Below are 19,836 nucleotides of genomic sequence, written 5' to 3'. Positions count from 1 at the left end.
GAAATACCAAAGATACTCCATAGAATATCATTACTGCATTGCCATCTCATTTCCTCTGCTTTTTTAGGGGCAAAGAGAATCTGAAAAATCATGTTGCCAATTAATATGGATGTTGTCCTGGTTTCCTGAGAGAACAAAACAAGATTTTTACAGTAATTACATATTTAATTACATATTTATTTATTTATTAAACAGAAATATAATGCATATTGAAAAAGTAGAAAGATGTAGATAACCCTAAAACAGAAGATAATAGTATATCTGAATTTTAAGAATAGTATAAAATTAACTAATGAAAGATTTTCTACAATAATGTTCTCAAGTCTAGAGTATAATTTGTGCTTTTCCTGACAATTCTTCACTTCAAAATGCCCAAATTATTTGTTCTTGAGGCCAAAATGGTTTTTATCTATATTTAGAATTCTTCCTAACAGTTTGGGTACCAAAAAGTGCTGAACAGGTAACACCAATAGCTGGAAACATACAAAGCTAAAACATTAGGTTGTGAAAAAAGATGAAAGCAGAAAAAAAAAAAAAAAAAAAAGAATCCAGACAAGTTAAAAGAGCAACATTGTTTGTGCCAAATATCTTTTGGTTTTGTCTTGTTGGTTTGTTTTTTTTAAGGTTTAAGTCTCTTCTTCAAGTCAGCCAATGATAAGTACTTCCTGTGTTTGTACATATATCACTTAAGTCCATGTCCTGTACTTCTATAATTAATGTTTTGCCAGTGACTTAAAAGAAAAGACCTAAGTCAAAAGCCAGAAGACTTGAGGAGGCGGAATTAATCTGACCATATGTTGATGTTTATATCTGAGTTAATCTCATGGAGTCCCTTTAGAGTTATAGGAGAGATATATTGCCTTCCTGGGTAAGGTTTGTTGCATCCTGAAGCAGGTGTCTAAAACAAACTGGATGAATCATGTTCTGAAATACCTGTTTCTCATCTCTTGCTGTGAGAGGTGCAGGTAGAGACATTTGTGTTACGGTGTTGAGTAGCTAGATAACTTGCACTAGTGATATTGAATCGTGCCATTTCAGATTAGAGGAGAACTGTAGTGATAAGAGCTTCAAAATAGCAGCACCAACGGGGTGAAAAGAAATCTGTGTCAGCCCCAGAGCTGGCTGTTTTGGGAGCAGCTCAGTATAACAGTCAGAAAGGGCAGTTCAGGCAGAGGTTGCTCCCTGCCCCTCAGTATGGCAAGACAAACACTCGTATTGGCCTGAGTAACATAATTCACAAGTGGGTTGCACCTCTGAAATTTTGAATGCATTGTTGGTAGTATGGTAATGTGTAAACATACTTTTAGTTTCCCATTTCTGAGAATCATACAGAACACCAGATGCAGTTTAGAAATTGACACTATGTTAGTATGAGGAAATGGGATTACCACTGAATATTCAGGATGCTGAAGATCCAGTAGAGACATGGAATTAATGTTGTTAGCTGTGCTCCAGCTAGCAGTGCTAGCAGAAGCAGCAAAAGTAGTAAGGCCTGAGCTTCAGGAAGAGTTAGCAAATAAAATACATATATAATCAACAGTCACTCCTTAGCTGTTTTTTTGTTTTTAATCATCACCTGTGACACTGGCCGGGCTGGCCATAGTGGCTTGCAGAGGTGCAGAGATGTGCTCCCAACCTTCCTGAGTGTGGAAGGTCTGGTCTGAGAGCCATCAAACATAGAGCCTCTGGCACTGTCCCTTCTTCCTGCTGGGGCCAACTGCTGTTGCCCTAGGCTGGGGTCCTGCTTGAGCTCCTAATTCAGAGAAGGGGAAGTGAGAGGCTTAACTTCTGCCCTGGCCTACATTCTCATGTCCAATCTCTCCTGAGCTTTGCCAGGGTCAACAAACTCCTGCCTTCATCTTCCTCTCTAAGCAAATTCTTGCATAGTCTTCCTTCTGCTGGGAGGCCCAGGAGTATGACTAGACTTCCTGACCATCTTGTCCTCCCCAGCACCTTTTGCTCTGCCCTCTGCAACCTGTCATCCTGGATGCTGCTCCTCCATGGCAGGAGCTCAGTCATCTCCATGCCAACAAGTGCCAAGAGTCACTAGTGTGAACTCATATTCCCCGAGATCTAGAGAGGCTTACAGTGGTCCCTCTAGCTAGAGGGGCATACATCTGTATGGATATAGAATCCTAGGATCTTAGCAGCAGATTGTCCAATAGATCAGAGCATTTCATATGAGTAAATTCTAACAAAGTAAGACCTAAGTAGCAGATTTGTCTTTCTGTCACTTTCTCTGTATACACGATCCCCAGTTTGAAGCTGTCTCAATTTAAAATGTGGTGCACACTTGAATCAGGTTTGTCTTTGAAGTCTGCAGGCTTCTTAGAAAATTTGTCTTCTTTTCAGATCAGAGAACTTTTAATGGTTTGTTTTTTTTTCTTCTAATCACTTTGCCAATTAGGATTCAAAATTCCCACTTCTTTTTATCATCAGTTTAATGAAAAAGACCCAAATAATGGAAAAATCTATCTTGACTTTTTTTTTCTTAATTTGAATTAAAAAACCTAAAGTAACAGTGAAGGAAGATTTGTTCATATAAAAACTTTATGTATATATATATATAAACAAACAACTATGTCACTGTTTAAAAAAGTCCTGTGTCTGTGTTAAGATACAATGGTACGCTAATAATAATAATAATAACCTGATTTTGGTGGGTTTAATGTGAGCTAATTTAGAGGATATTATAATTAATCTCAGTAGTTTACTGGTACAGGGTAAAAAAAATATCAAACAAAACTTTAGCCAACACAATATTTACACATATCTTAAATTCTGTGTACATTCTATTGTGGGGATTTCAGTGATCTCTAGGACTCTTTCAGATTTCTAAAAGGCAGGAGGATGCTAGAACAGGTTGCCCGGAGAAACTGTGGATACCCCATCCCTGTAAGTGTTTAAAGCCAGGCCAGATGGGGCTCTGAGCAACCCGGTCTTGTGGAGGGTGTCCCTGTCCATGGCAGGAGGGTTGGAACTGAATGGTCTTCAAGGTCCCTTCAACCCAAACCATTTTATGCTTCTGTGATTTCTGCCCCATGACAGATTCCATCTATTACGAATATTTGCAGTATGACTTTGACCTTCCTCCAAGCATTTACAAATATTTCTTCATAGGGGGACACAAAGAACATAGGGGTAAAGGAATAAAAATAAAACAAAAGAAGACACCGTGTTAACAAACCTGCACTTTAGCTGAGTGGCTTAGAGACAAACCCTACAATTTTTTTGTCAAAACAAGGGTTCAGTTTTAGTACAGCCTCATGCACAATTAAGGTTCTCTTGCATTTATTCTCACCCAAAGTGCCACTTAGGAGTGGTAGAAAGGTGTACATTCCCTTCACATGAGTGACCCACAGGGACCAGACCATGGAGGATAGATGAGAACTGTGTGATACATGCTCTTCTCGTGTGCATACCCAAATCTTCAATCCTAGCATGTATTCATTTTAACAGCCTTCAGAAAGCAGTTTTAAGTACTTCTCTAGCTTATTTTTCCCACTAAAAATAAAAACAGAAACAAAGAAAATACAGGAAAGAGTATAAATAGGTAAGGCTATTACAGTATTTGCACCATTTGTAATATGAAGACCTTTTCTAGCAAAATGCAGCATTCCATTAAAAGTCAAATTTATTTAAGATAGTTATTGTCTAAACACAACCATGAAAACACCCCAAAATAAAATTTTTCATTCTGTTGATCAATATGGCTTTATTACTAGTAGAATTCTCAAAAATGCCATTTGAGAATAATATTCAGTAGTGGACCTGAGTGATGAAGAAGTTGATCCCAGGAGCTGGAGATTCAACATAAATGTAAGAGTTTGTTTAGATTGCTAGATTTCCTGTCACAGCAGGGTTTCCTCAAAGGATGAAATAAAGCCATAAGCAGCATATTTTCAGAAGGAACACATACCATCACATTGAAGCAAGCTCTCATGTCTTCTTTACCTCCCCTAGGATAATCTCTATCTTCTTCACTTGTCTCTCTTTGGGGAAGTTGGTATTGATTCACTAGTCAGAATGGTTTGCAAATTTTTTCAGTACTAGTGATAGAAACTGTAAGAAAAAGTGGATATATTCTTATATCCATGCTTTTTATAGAAAGAAATTTAAGAATACCTAAAGTAATTAATTCCACCCATTTCAAGCATTTTACTAAAAGTTGTAGAATGTGGCTGGTAACAGATCTAAGCAGTAAGTCAGAAATTCTTGTCTTTTGCATGTCTTTGCCTTCTAAAGTACAAGCTGATGTGTGTTTTAAAGGAAGTGGGCTCCTAACTTCTTCTAAATTCTGCCCAAAATATGCAGAAACAGTAAAGCACTGCCAGGATGGACTCACAGGCCACTAAACTCAAGTGTTCTCATCATATCTCATCAAAGATCTGAGTCACCTGAAGACAGCCTTGCTCTGTAGTAATGTGTCCTTATCAAATTTCAAGCAAGCAATTTTGAATTTCACACTAATCTGTTAATCTTTTTAAAATAGAATAGTTTATCAAAAATATACACATATGGGTGTAGGTATTCTAAATTATAGACATTGTAATTAGTACAGACTTTGTATATAACAAAATGTCTGTACCTCCCATCCTGTCTGCATATATGTGCGCATGTATATCTCACTATGCATATATGCATATATATCATGTATGCATATATATCTCACTAAGCCTACTGGAAAGGAGATATTTTACATTTTATGTATTAATAGGGTGAAGGAAGATATTTTTATGTTGCTGCATTTTGTCACAATGAAAAAGCCTAAATATATAGTTATATTATTTAAAAATAATTGTTGAAAATAAAGTGTGAAAAAATAGCTAAGCTAAGTTCATGCAGAAAGTGGATATGCTCTATATGATATGCTTTTACTTAAAATGACAAAAAATTAGTTTTGTTCTTCATTTTTCAAAGGTGCTCCTCTATCTTTTAGCAAAATTCTCTTTCCAAAATAATCACCAGGCTGCCAAATTTTAGTGCCAATGGCAGAAGTCTGAGATAATGTAAAGCAACTATATATGATTTCTTAGACTGGAAAATGTAGCACCTTTATTTGGGTGAGAGTATTCCTATTATTTATATTTAGGCCCAAGTATACAGAAAATAATGGGTATTTTATGTGTGTGTAATATTTCTGATTATTTGTAGGTTTGCCTTTGAGATACTGTCTTGTTGGTCTTGTTGTAATAGGACTATAATAGAAGTTTTGTGCAGACTTAAATTTCAGTTTGATGTGAATTTAATTAGAAAACATCTATCTACATCATGAAAAATGAAATAAAATAGTCTTTGGAAGAAAGAGTGTATGTCTATGTATAAAACATCTTTATATTTTAACAGTTTGTTTGTAACTTGAAATTCAGTTTCTAGGTTTTTTTTTTTCCTTGGGATGGAAAAGTCTTCAAAATTGAGGCCACATGTTTAGCCATTAAGTTATTGCATTTATAAATTGAATTCACATACCATTTAAAATGGAAATTATTATCTTCAGAACTAGGTTTTCTTAATAGCTTACTGTGGGCAAACATACTAGCTTTGTTTATCTGTAGATGTGAAAAATAGTGTATATATTAGCTAAAGGGAAAGGCTTTTCCATATAACATACTTCACACTGCTGGCTGTTGAATATTTGATATATTAATACATATTTATATTCTGGAGTTTGGGCAGTGTTTGTAAAGTCAGGCAGATTTAGTGCCTAAAGTAGTTTATAGCCTCAGAGAAAAGTGTCAGTATAAAAATAATAATTTTATCTTAGTTCTTTACACACGGTATCTTTTTTTTCTTCCCTTGTGAAATCAAACTTGAGATAAAACAAGAAAAATAATCACAAACTTTTTGAGCTTACAGCCATTCTATTCCAAATCTCCATGCTAATGGGGAACACAAGAATAGAGATGCACAAGTTTTGGACTTGTGAAATATATTTTCCAATATTTTTCTACTACTCTGTGGGTATACAACAAGATGCAACTGAGACTATCACAATGAATATTTACCATTGTATATCCTTCAGTGGCAACATTTGCTTTAAAAATCATTGTAGTCATATGCATTTTAACTCTGTTACAACTTGTTCAAGTTTGTGATGGTGCTTCATTTTGCCATGTGGACTGAAATATGTCCTACTTGGATAATGTACTGAAATGATTTGGCACTCTCTCTTTCAGCGGTGGCAACTGAAAATGTAAAAACTCCCCAGTATCGATAGGATAACACAGCTAGCCTGAATAGGAATGCTCACTTGTTTTTATGCTTCTTCAGCTTATTCTGAGCACTGACCAAGGAATTGAAGGTGGGCCACCATTGACCTTGCAGTCACAAATACACTTCTGTACAGCCTTGAGAGAAAGTGCCAGAGTTACAGAAGGTTGTCTTTCTGCACTGTCAGGAGCATTTTACAGTAACTTTGAGGTACTCAGGGCAAGTCTGCTCCCTTAAGCAAGGAGGCACTGAATAATTGTTGCCTAATTAGAGAAATTTAATCATATGTAAAGCAAAAAGGATGGAAAATCAGATAGTAATAAGGCCCTACCTGTACTGGACTCAGACAGCTCATCTTGGGCTGGTTTAAACCTGAGTTTCAATTGCACTAAGTTATTTGGGTCAGTTCAAATTCAGGATGCCCTGGAGACAATCATGACTCTTGATGGAAATTGTTATGAATAATGGGGCTATTTGGCTATGAGTAGAAAATATGTTCCCTGTTAAATCATTGTCACCCCAGGCAAGAATATTATTCTTCCAGCTCTTTCCTGTGACCTTCTCCCTTCCCCCTTACGCATTTGCTCAAGGGCTTTGCCACACTTAATGGCTCCCCTGATGGCTACAAGTTGCATTGCATGAGGTGGAAATAAGGACTAAATCCGGAGGGACAGTCGGACATTGAATGTAGTGTTTGGAGGTTTTTGGTTGATTGGTTGGGAGTTCTTTTGTTTTGATTTTTTTTGTTGTTGTTTTTGTTTTCTCTTTACATAATCTCCTCTATTCAAAAGATGAAAGGAGAAACAGTCAACCCCTGCATAATATCTGTTGTCTGACATGGTCCTACTGTCACTTGGTACTTCTTTAGAAGTGCTCTACCATATACTCATTATCTGTGATTCTGGAAAGAGGATATGGCAGTAGCTGAAAGTCGGTTTTATTTATTTCCCTATTGCTATGTATTTCACCTCTTTCAGATCAACATGGAACACAATGTAGAAATTGCTGGAAATCTGTAAGGGGACTCAATAAGCACTGAGAGCCAAAGGATGTATTGATTTTTCATGTATTGCATAACTGGCACAAATAGAAGTAGTAGACTCTTACAAGACTGTTGATTAACTGTGGTTTCTTGAAATTTTATAAATTATAACTAGTTAACTTCCCAGACTTCCTGCCTCAAACAGTAGAGGTAAAACATGTAGAAAAGTGTTTCATTTATTGACAGTAACAAGCCTGATGATAGTAGTAGAATAAATACTCTTATTTCAAAACTATTTGAAAATAATTCAGTGAATAAAATGTGGCCAACTTGTTAGTGCATTTTATAATATAAGGTTTAGTTAATATTCTTAGTTATGATGTAGGAAGCATGGGTATAGGAAAGAAATTTGCTTTCATAATGTCTGAAAAGAAAAAGAATGTTGCTTCTTAAATATTCAAGTTAATACTAGGGAAAGAAATTTTGCATTCTAATAAGCCTAGTTTAGAACTTTTACAAAACTCAGAAAATAATTGAAAAATTATGTGAGACTTTTCATCATAGTATGAAAGCTGTAGTACAGTAACATGCTCTTCTTTTCTGTCTTTCCATCTTAAACCTATGATTATTTAAAATTACATTAATTATTCCATTATAAGTGCAAAATAAAAACCATTACAAAGTTCCTTCTGTGCATCATTTCCTATGCTGATGTTAGCTACAGAAGCTGTGGATTATTCATATGAGATGATGTCAAGATCAGCTTTGTCTGCATATAGAAGGCCAGATTCAGATATCAAGAGCATTTGTCACCAGGACAGTCAGGCTTATCAAACCTATTGAAACAGCACATTGAGATTCTGCTTTTCTGTAAAAAGAGCTGCATCCAAGAGAAATATTGTCATAAAACATTTCGTCTAGAAACCACATAATTATAAATGATGGGATAAACTTCTCATTTCTAAAAGCACATTATGTCACATTAATTTTTGGAAGACATGATTTTTTTGCACAGTTATATTGAATAGAAGATCAAGAGCATTTAGTTGTCATATTTTCAAATTATGAATCAGAAATTATGAGAAGACTCTGTGAACTAAGCATATAGTTTTACTTGTGTCTGTTTTCATTATTTCATTCAGACATCTATTTTACAGACATCAGCGTGGCTTCATACATCATGAAGGCATCTAGTGTTTCCTCTTTCATATGTACTTTGAATAAAGTTTATTTTAGTGTGTCAGCAAGAGGAAATACTTGAGAAATTCAGCATAAGCTGTTGATCTAGAGTACTTCTCTTGTCAGTGGGACAGGATCACACTTCTGGAGGATAGTTCTTCCCATCCCTAGGTGGTGAAATGAGCTATATTCTGGATGTGACCCTTTTTAAACAACTGGAATCTTTCTCCTGAACTAAATCACTTTTCCAAAGTCTCATTTTGTGACAGGTTAAGTACGACAGAATCTGTATGAAAGACTCATAGAAAGATATGCAGAACAAAATCTTAGATGAGCAAAAATAGACTAATACCATAGAGGTCCAGCTCTGAAACTTTTTTTAGAAAAGATCCCATTGGCTTTGATTTGTGTTTGCTTCAGGAGAGTGCCATATTCTACTGCCACATCTTCCAGTTGTATCTAATACTCTATAATAAAAAATTTAAAGATACTTTAAGAAGAGAATAACAAAAATATCAAACTCAGGTCTATAACCTGAGTGCATGGTTTTGGGATTTTTCTTTTGTCCTACAAAAATTTAAAAAGCTCTAAAACTTAAATAAAAAACTACTGTTATTACAAGGAATTGCACAGGGGAATGTATTAGGACATCTATTTTCTTCATTAGGATTTCAGTTACAGTGATTCAGAAATGGACAACATCTACATATAATCAGCAAGGGTCTGATTACAAGTGTTTGAATGACACTCTGTGGGGTTTATCCTAAATAGGTTGTCTTCAGTTTGTGAAGTTTACCAAACAAAGCCAAGATATTTTTCTGTTGGAAGTATGACTTGATGAAAGCATTTTTAGTTTGGTTCATGGCAACATCAAGTCATAAATTGCACAAAAGCCTAGACATAAGCTATGACACTTGAACCCTACACTTACCATGTGTATAAATTAAAAAAGGTTTATGTTTATGATGGCTGTAAGAGTACCATATATTATAGCATAATAGTTTCCTTGTTAGAAAAAAAGAGACAAAAATGCTTTTTTTGCCACATTATCCTTGATGATCCATAAATTAGTACTCATTACCTTGTGAAACTCATATGTAGTGAAAACATCTTGCAAATCCAGAGTCCCCAATGTGTGTTATTTTTTTACTAGCTTTGTGGATTCAAAGATCTTTTTCCTTTCCTTCTCTTCACAGGAAACGATCTCTTTCTAGTTGCAGTGCATGAACTCGGACATGCTCTGGGCTTGGAGCACTCTAATGATCCCACTGCAATCATGGCTCCATTTTACCAGTATATGGAAACTGACAACTTCAAACTACCTAATGACGATTTACAGGGCATCCAGAAGATATACGGTATGCCATGTTCTCATCAGACAGCACAAGCTTTTTGGTTTAGAATAACTTTGAGGCCCTCCTGTCCGTATCACCTCTCCAAAGGGTTCATTAGTGTGGACTTCACCAGTTGTTATTCCAGAGTCTCTGTGTGAGTAAAACATCCAAAGATTTTGAGGATGCTCTTACTCTGTTTCTCACTGTTCAAAACTTACATTCAAATCTACACTCATCTGGAATAGTAATTTTAAATGTTTTAAAAATCCATAATGAAAATTCATACAAAATGATTCCAAACTATGAAAATATTAAGAAATGCAGGTCTTTAACTATAATGAGATTATTTGCACAGCTGTCCAAGCTCATGTAACTGGATGAATTGATTGCTTCTCAATTTATCAGTTATAATACAGACAATTTCCCTCAAAATCTGAGGTCCCGTAAATACCCTTTCTTATGATAAATATAAGAAATTGATCCCAAAATAGTGTTATAGTCCCTACAGAGGGTAAAGAAGAGACTGCTTTAAAATATGTTCATTTCAGTTTTTTATGGCCTGATATAAAATACATGTGATGCAAATAAATTCTGCATTTAAAAAGGCAATTGAAATTTTTTTAAAAGTCAAAACAATAACATAACTGTGATTATGGGTTGAATGTAATACTACCTCCCATATTACTATCCCTTAAACTTCCAGAGACAGAGTTTTAATTTTGGTTTTAATGACTTTGATTCTGTTGGTATATGTTAAATAGTCTTTATTTTTTTTTCTTTAAAGATTTATTTTATTTTTAGAATTGAAAATTCTATCATACCTCCATGTTAATGCTCTCTATCCAGTGTATATAATTTGATATTGCCTTGCTTAATATTCCTTAATTAAATCTGCACGGAATTAAATTCTGTACTTCCAGTTTTCCCTGTTTAAATTTTGTTTTCTTTATGTTGAATATTGTGAGGGGCATTCCTTCTTTATCTTTCCTACCACAAAGGACAACTACGATCATGTAGAATTACTGTACTGCTAACTAGAAATCTGCAGACTACATGGTGTAATAGTAACAAGAATTTCTAAATATCATATTCACAAGCACAGATAGATATTTTTATAAAGCATAAAAAGCAATTTCAGAATGATTGGCTGATCAAGTTTTGTTTGGTTGGGTTTTTTTCCTGTGATTAGCTGGAAGGAAGGTTGTTTCTCATGACCTCATAAGTTGATAGTCTAGACTTAAGGGCTAGACAAGAATATTTTGCTGAAAACCAACTGCTAAGCTCAAACAGCTGTGGGCTATACATTAGGAGAAATGTGTTACCCCTGGGAAGTAATATCTGACATCACCACCAAATAGCATAAAAAAACTTTGATTTGGTGTTAAAAACTTTCCAACACGAGCTACTGCAAACTGATTTCTTTGCTCCCTTTAAAATCAAGATGTGATCTGGAATCATATGCCTCAATAAAAATGTCACACCTATTAAAATAATTACTTTGGTCTGCAGTATTCCTTGAAATACTGTTATTAGCTGTAAATTATAAATGTCAAAAGTCTTAAAATTGTGAATGAAATAAATGCCTTATTAAATTGCATGACAACTATTTGGCAAGTTTAAGATTTCCGTACATAATCCGTCTTTTTTTAAATGAAGTATAAAAAGTATTTTTCATAAAATTCTCAGAAATTCAAATGTCATTTGTGCAGTTTTAGAGTTGTCGTACTATTCAAAAGTATTTCTGAAGGTGGTCATGCAAACAGTATTTATTTTTTAAAGTCAAAGTGTATTATCTATTTAAATTATTTGGAGAGAGGCCTAAATAGAGTGAGCAAAAATTAAAACATTCATCTTGTTTCCAGACGTGAAGTTATATATGAAGCTTCTTGTCTTTTTGTCCATAAAAAATAAATGTTGCTGACATGTGTAGAGAGGGGAAGGCATTTTCAGTACACTCATTTCAAGTCATTCAGTATGCCATTATGATTACGATCAGTATCTGTCTGAGATGGCCTGATGACTTGCAGGTAGAGAAATTATGAGTGGGATAGTAATTTCATAAAACTTAGTATATTTTGACAAATAATATATTTGAAAAAAGAAAAATGTTTTAAGACTGCTCTACAGAGTTTTAGTTTTTCACTTGAAAATATGTAAATCATGGCAGGGGGGGTAGGTGTGTTATATACATGCCTAGGATTGGAGGTCCAGTTTTAGGAGCTGCAGTACATACCAAAGGACATTGGAAAGAGCTGGGACTATCCTGTCTCTAATGAATATGACATTACCTGATCAGTAATAATTACCTGGTCAGTAGTAAGGAGTAAGTAGCAAGTGCCTGTGTGAATTGATGACTATAGATTAAAACTATATGTTGAAAATCTTTGACTGATGATCTTATAAGGAACAAGATCTTTTTTCTTTTTTTGTATGAGTGAAAATGATTCTGTTATAAGAGATCTTACTCAATTGGTAAATAATTTGCTTTGAACTACTTCTCATCTGAAATGATGGTGGCCTAAGTACCCTTTGAAGGTTTTACTGGAATGTTGTTCCAAAAAAGGAATGTTTTGGATAATGAAAACTAATTATTTTCCTTGGTTTTAGTAGTCATTCTTTATGCCCTTTGTAACCACTGCCTGGTTTGTAACTGGAACAGGCTCCCCAGGGCAGTGGTCACAGCACCAGCCTGAGTTCAAGAGACATTTGGACAATGCTCTCAGGCACATGGTGTGACTCTTGGGGTGTCCTGGGCAGGGCCAAGAGCTGGACTCAGTGATTCTAATGGGTTCCTTCCAACTCAGCATATTCTGTGATTCTATGATTCAGTGATTTAATAACATCAGAAAGGTATGTTAGGTCACTTTTTAATTCCCCTTTCACTGTTGGGTTTGCACAGCTTATAGCTGGTTTTGTTGTGTATGTTTCCTTTAGTGGGTTTGTGTATTACATCCAGCTGCTGTATTTTTGAAGGTCCACCTGACAGGATACCACCACCAACAAGACCTCTGCCAACAGTACCCCCACATCGTTCAGTCCCCCCAGCAGACCCACGAAAGAATGACAGGCAACCTAAACCTCCCAGGCCACCCACTGGTGACAAACCTTCCTATCCTGGAGCCAAGCCTAACATCTGTGATGGGAACTTCAACACTCTGGCTATTCTTCGCCGGGAAATGTTTGTTTTTAAGGTAGGAGGCTGTGAATTTTTCAGTGTTACATCAAATGTCTACATTTCTCTTTTTTTTATAAAGCAAACTCTAATTCGTCATGACTCTACATTCCCAGCCTGCTCACAGTTAGAAAGTTCAAGAAAAAAATTAAAAAATAAACATACACATGGCTTAAACATCTAGCAGGGGACTGCTGTAATGTTCTATTTTAAGAAAATAGCCATGTCAGCAGAAACTGTAATGTCTCAAAATGTAAGGGTAAATAAATACTGCATGTTATGGAAAGATAAAAAGTGTAAATCAATTCATGAATAATAGGGATGGTTTTGTTGGGAATACAGCCACATGCCAACATACAGTAGATGTTGTACTGTGTCTTCAGTACTTGGGTTTTTTTTTCATGGAACTATAATTTTAACTTTACAATTAGATCTGTCATTTACAAAAGACGTTTGTCATTGTTTTGTGGTTGCATAGAAACCACAATATCTTACTAAAGGTCTTTGCCACAAAATTCTTACTGCAAATGTGTCATTATTTATGTCCATTCATCTTCTTGCTCTGAGCTGAAAATGTGGTGTGTATACAACAAATTGAAATAAACAAACTGAACTGAAAGGCAGTCTTTTAATAGAAGCAGTTTGCTGAGACTCATGGACATCAAAGGTATCTTTAGGAGGATGATCTGCAGTATGGTTTCCAGAAGGCATTGAATGTTGAAGAAAAATTACAGAATCATTATTGCTCGTTTTCATAAACCAATCTGCTGTCAGGTAATGTTGTGCAAGAATTTCAGAAACAAGCAACAAGATAATCTGTTTTTTGAAGTAATAGCATGTCACATTTGCTTAAGCAATAGGAAGTGTGAGATCTTTGTTTTGTAAATGTGTGATAGGATCCTTTTTATCTTCAGTATTATAGGTAAAGAGGAAGGGCCTTTCATGTAACTAGATAAGTGTTTTCTCTTCAGCAATACTGTAAGTGCAAGGGAAAGGCAATGTATTTGTCTCAAAATGTGAAGCTCCCTGTTCAATTTTGTTGTCCTTTCTGATAGGACTCATTTCTCTCTTACGTGTTTTCTTTTTATATAATCTATTTTACCAGATAAATCTTATTAGCAATGCTACCCAGGCTTTCACTTTCTTTACCTATCTAAAAAACATTTACAAATAGCTTTACATTAATTCATTCAAAATTATTGAACTACCTTCACAATCCAATGGACAGGAAATATTTTTCCGATAAACAGCTAAGGATTTTTGCAGCCTAGGGCTGTCAGCCCATTCCATTTGAATAGATGGTATATGGTAAAACACTGGGAGGTCCTGAACTATCAGTCTTTTATGACTAAAACTCAAAGGTTGAGGAAGAACCTAATTTTCTAACTTGACATTAAACAGGATATTAAAATACCTACTTCAATCTCATGTCACCCACCTCAAGAGCAATAGAACATATTCTCATTTAGTTCAGACATAAATCAATAAACTGAGAAATTCTGTTTCACTAATACAAAATTTCCTGTCTAGGCAAGCCTGTGTTCCTGGATAAATATATTCACCACCATTAATAATCACTCTTATCTGGTCTGATTGACAACAAATTAAGTTTTCTTCAAAAATGTTTACTGCTTACTGCCTTAACACCACATATTTACTATAAAGTGTATATGCTTGCTAGTGTGCAGACTGCGTTTATGTTCCAAAATTAAAATTCCTTTCATTATAATTCCAATGAGGAAATATGATAAAAGTCTCTCAAAGAAAAATGACCATTAACAGAATGCATCCGGATTTCATGTATACAGTCTGACTCCCCAGATGAAGTCACTGCAATCATGAAAGCAATATGCTAGGAAGGGAAGTAAAAGGTCACCTTTGTTGAGGTTAGTTTCTTTAGGGTCCCACAGTTTCCCTTTTCTCCTCAGGATGCCTGGGAACATAACAAGGTGTGCATAGCAATGGAATTTTCCTAAGTATAGGGATTTTGACTTTGTAGAATGAGTGTCTTTGAATGCTTGTCTTAGTCTCTTGTTTGTACATTAATTTTATAGTGAAGATTTTTGTCTGCAAAAGGATTTTTATTAACTGTTTGAGATTTTTTGAGGGGGGTAGCAGGGGGTGATGTATAGGGAGGACTATAAAAAGGGCAGAAAAGGGGAAGAGTTAGAAAAGTCAACTTTGCAGAATGCTGGGGTGTGGGACAGGTTGTAAGGAAGAGCTCAGCGTGTCTGAATGTAGCAGAAAAAGGGCAGGAATTAGTTCTTAGGAGGTGTAAACAGAATTAGGGACTGAACACATGGAAATCATCCAGCAAAGGAGGAAACCAAGCTGGCAGTTCTGTGATGTGTCACAACAAAAATAACCCAAACCTCTTTTCCCTTGCTCCTTAATGACAGTGCAAAGGAAGACTGGGAGGGCATGAGTGATGGGCTGGGAGCCAAGTAAGGAAAGCTGGAGAACAGGGGATTGATGACAGTACTGTACCAGGTGGAAACAATTAAGGAAGAATTATGACCTTCATTGGAAGAATTATTACTGGATAGTTCCCAGATGAGTTAAATGAATAAAGTTGGAGGCTAATCAAATTAAATCCTTTTCTTTCTTTGTCTTTATCCAGAGGTCTGTAATTATTGTGTAGTGGCTGATTTTCGTGCCTCCTGAATGGAATGTATGCCATGTACCAATTTCAAATTGAAAATAGCCATTTTTTTTTCTCATGGGCAAGTCTTAAACTCAGGAGCTCAATTTGTTTAAATAATCCTTGAAATTGCTTGGGAACTTAGCCACAGAGTTGAAGAATTTAAGCACTTTTGAATAATTAAATTCTAATTAAATATAAAACTGAAGCATGAAATCTAACACACTGAGATACATTGTGGATTGTCATAGTAGATGACAAACATTAATTTCAAGATTGTTTTCTCTTGGCTGTTGAGCTATTAGGTATACTTAAGAGCATCAGAATATTAGAAGCAATTTCTGTGTTCAGTAAAATTAATGAGCTTTGTCTGTGGTTTTAAGACTATCTGTCATTCTCAAATGGATATACTCAGAGTAAAACTGAGTATCACTAAATTTAAGGAGAAAATGCAATTTACACTTATCCATCCCTTTTTATTGTTTTCCATCACTTTGGCAAAGTAACAATCCTAGAAACACTTGATAAAAATTCTAGGGTCATAGAGATGAAAAACAGGGGAACTGTTCTTGATCTAACATAAATATTAAACACAAAAGTTAAGTAATCAACTTCCTACAGATGCTTCAATTATCACCAAATAAAATTATAATTTTAGAGATCAGATTTTTTTTTTTGTAGGAATTGTTGGATTTTAAATAAAAAGGTAATTCTTTTACACCAAATATACACATATCAATATCACTGACACATAAATGCATTGTCCCAAGAGGATTTCTTCCAGAATTCTTTAAATAAATGTCCCTGCCAGCTGTAAGGTTTGGGAACACAGTATGCTATGCAACAAAAATATTTGTTAAAATCAATACATCATAACTATTGGTTTCAGTTGTCATCAACTGATAAATACTGCTGTTATTTGATTCGTGCTTGAATTGGTATAAGGAACTATCAGGGCAGAAGAATTGCTATGCCAAAATTCATGTGTGCTAAGTTTTTATCTTTGGATAGCTTCTCAGCTTCTGTATTTATACTCAGTACAATTACTATTTTGCTGCCACACTCATTTCCAATCTTTTTTTCTTCTGTTTAGTTAGAAGTCCCCTGGGACGCAGAAAAATGGCTGAAATGGTGAAAAATAAAGGCCTTTCTTTTCTGGGCAAGTTATGCAAAGTGGTATGACAGTGTCTGCCTTTAATGAAAATCCTCTCTGCCATTGTGTGTAGCAATATGTGGTATCCAACAATACAGTCTTATTAATGTCTCCTGAGGGTACCTCCAGGGCTAGTGCATCATGAAAAGAAACCCCATTGTCTGAGGTCTGCAGAAAAAATCCATTAGTGAAGAAGTTTGCAGCATATACTTCAACTTTCTTCCTGTGTCCTGTGCAATTCACACTTTGTTCCATGGCAACAAAATTACCTGTAGCTCTTCTTCATCAAACAGTGTGACTGCTGGCAATATCCTTTTCCTTTACGTTCTGTTCAGTCTCACAGATTTGAAAAAATCCTGCTTTCTTGAGCAAGTTGCATCTCAAAAAATAAGCATTTGTAGAATTTGCCCTTCATGAGCATCAAATTAGAGGGACAAGTTACTGTCCTTTTTATGTGACACAGGTTTTTGTTTCACAGAAGAACATTTCACAGAGGTTGCACTGGTCCTTTGTTTAACGCTAAATCCCTAGGAAACAAATGAATGGATCCTATAAAACCTCTAAGGGTTTTAGTATTCTTGTTGGAAAAGTTAACTCCTTGTAGAAGAGCATTTTTTAACTACTCTCATATACTGTGGTGTTTGTTGAAATGTAATTTAAGTACTAGATAAAGAATTTTGTTCAGCAGACAAATAACATTTATAGCTCAGAGAAATGTCTTCTGAACACTGCAGATGGTAGAATATGGAGCCAGTTTGAGGAAGGCCTTAAAGGGCTGTAGTAATTTCTCCACAACTTGCAGGAATTTGTTTTCTGACTCTTGATCTGCTAAGAACCATTGTAAAAACATTTATGACATACCAAACAAGCCAAGGCAATTAGGCTGTAATTACTCCTTGGCATTAGTTTAGACTGTGGTTGCTTTCATACGTGACAGTATAGGTTCCATTGAATATCCCTCGTAGAACTGTGTATTTATATAGAGTATGCCATTAAACACAAAAGGAAAAAAATCTGTTTCTTGATATGTGGTAAACACACAAGAAACTTTTAAAGCATTTTAGCATTAGCTTTTTAATCTAATTAAAAATATGTAAGACAGAGGGAAAATACTACTAATAAAAGCAGAGGCAAAGAAATAGCTATAGTATGAGACTGGATTTCACTGTATTTGAGAGCAGGCTTTTTTTCAGAGCTCTTGTGGTCTGTTTGTGTAGCTGGTTTTTGTCGTGTCATGCTGTGGGTGTCTGAGCTGTCAACTGCTGCCTGGGAAAGTTCAGCAGAGGATCCTGAGGAAGTAGACACTTCGTGATCTGAGAGGGAAAAACCACTTAACATCTTCGCTGTAAAAGGCTTGGAACAGTAGTTCAGAAGTAGCTAGCAGTTCAGAAGTAGTCTGCAGAGAGCAGACTCCTTTTACCGTATTTTTTGTGTCATGTTAGGAAGAACAGCCTGATGGAATTTGCCGATTTTGAACTAATCGGCAAGGGAGAGCTGCTTTAATTCAGGTAATTTAGTTTATATGTTGAAAATGAAGAGAAAAGCAGCAAAAACTCAGTGAGGATTTCAATGTTTTATAATACACCAAGCTAACTGGAAATGTACAGCATGATTGTTTTTATGAAACAAAACCAAATTGTAGGATGTCATGAGGATACAAGCAGGGACATGCTGGGATGCTAAAAAGTCATAGCTTGTCTGTTTTTGATAATTGAATACTTTCACTGACAGATGTAAAAATATTCTCCAAATGTTACCTCAGCCTTTCAATCTGCTTCTAAGCTAGGAAAGGTTTCTAGCTAACACATTTCACAGGCTTAAAATGGGAAGTACAATCTGTTCCGTACAGTGTGGAAAGTGGGTAGTGTATTCTATCCAGCTGCAGAGCAATTTAGACAAGAATGTAATCACCTGGGTGATAATTGTACCTGAATAGTTCTGTTTAAAATCCTTCTACCATCTCTCTTTTTAAAAAGTTGTCTTGACAACTTTTAAAAAGTTGTCTTTATTACACAATTTGAAAGATGGCAGCCCAATCATAGGAATACTTATTATCTAGCACTTATACTCATATCTGTATATATAAATGTAAATTTTATGTATAGAAAGTTCTAAAAAATCCTAACTCTATTTTTAGGGCTTTATTTACAAAGGTATCAATATAATTGGTATACATCTTATTGAAACTTACAAGCAACTTGAACTGATTAATAGTCTGTACTATCTGCCTAGTAAAATTCCCATTAGTCATGTAGTAGCCCATTAAGAAGTATAACCTTACCAGGATGTATGACTCAGTATCTTCCACAGGGCTTTAGCTTTGTCAGGAGAGGGAGTACTGTTTTTTTTCCAAAGGCTATGTTTTCACTGGCAAGCAGTGTGGTGTAAAAGGATTTAATCAGTAGTAGAGCAGATGGTACTGAGTTCCTCTCATGTCCATCATATGTGCTTTGCATTTAATTAGATACAGTTTGTCCTCTGAGGCCAAACAGTTGCACAATACATGTGGTTCTGATTTTTCAGAAGGGTAGCTATCACTTAGATACTGGTGTCTTTGACTGTGGACCCCATGAGAGTGCACCACACCAGTGTTTCATCTAATGGTGGGTATTACCATCTTGTTAATATGTAATTGCTCACACCATCTTGACCCAAATAAACCCTCACATGCAAAATATAGTATTATTTCTTCTCATAGAACTTTTTTCATTAAACAATTGTACCTGTTGCTTGACTATGTCCATACTACAAGTTTGCATTGCAATACAGTTCAGGAAGATGAGGTAGATGCAACAGCTGTGCTGAGGCATTGCCTTGAACTTGAAAGCTAATATTCTGAATTTTATTTTCCCTGAGACAAATGCAAGACAGATGATTTGTTTAATTTCAATTTAAACATGAGGAAATATAATTTTCCATTCTGTGACTTTTTGTAGCAAAAGAAATATGAGCACTAAAAAGTCATAGCCTCCTAAAATGTTTCTGTCAGTTATTTTCCCCACTTAACTCCAAAGAAAGTTTCAAGTATTTCTACATAATCCTCTAAAACCCCTAGAGGTTCTTTCCAACCTCAGCCATTCTATGATTCTATGAATATGCTGAAATTTGACTGCTTCACCCACTCATTTCCCAGTAGCATTTGCTCCGTCTCCTTTGGAAAATGAC

The 19,836-nt window shown here is 35.4% G+C and overlaps 1 protein-coding gene across 1 annotated transcript in view; it reads left to right on the top strand.

The window, feature by feature from the left end:
• MMP16 (matrix metallopeptidase 16) overlaps positions 1–19,836 on the top strand; it is a 160,795-nt gene that overhangs the window by 109,217 nt on the left and 31,742 nt on the right. The window contains exons 5-6 of the mRNA XM_053977528.1: positions 9,568–9,729; positions 12,679–12,896. Coding sequence (XP_053833503.1) covers positions 9,568–9,729; positions 12,679–12,896 — 380 coding nt within the window. The remainder of the gene's footprint in view (positions 1–9,567; positions 9,730–12,678; positions 12,897–19,836) is intronic.

Source organism: Vidua macroura, chromosome 1, assembly GCF_024509145.1.
Source record: "Vidua macroura isolate BioBank_ID:100142 chromosome 1, ASM2450914v1, whole genome shotgun sequence".
Lineage (NCBI taxonomy): Eukaryota > Metazoa > Chordata > Aves > Passeriformes > Viduidae > Vidua > Vidua macroura.
The sequence above is the reverse complement of the archived record's forward strand: the minus strand, read 5'-3'. Positions and strand labels throughout refer to the sequence as shown.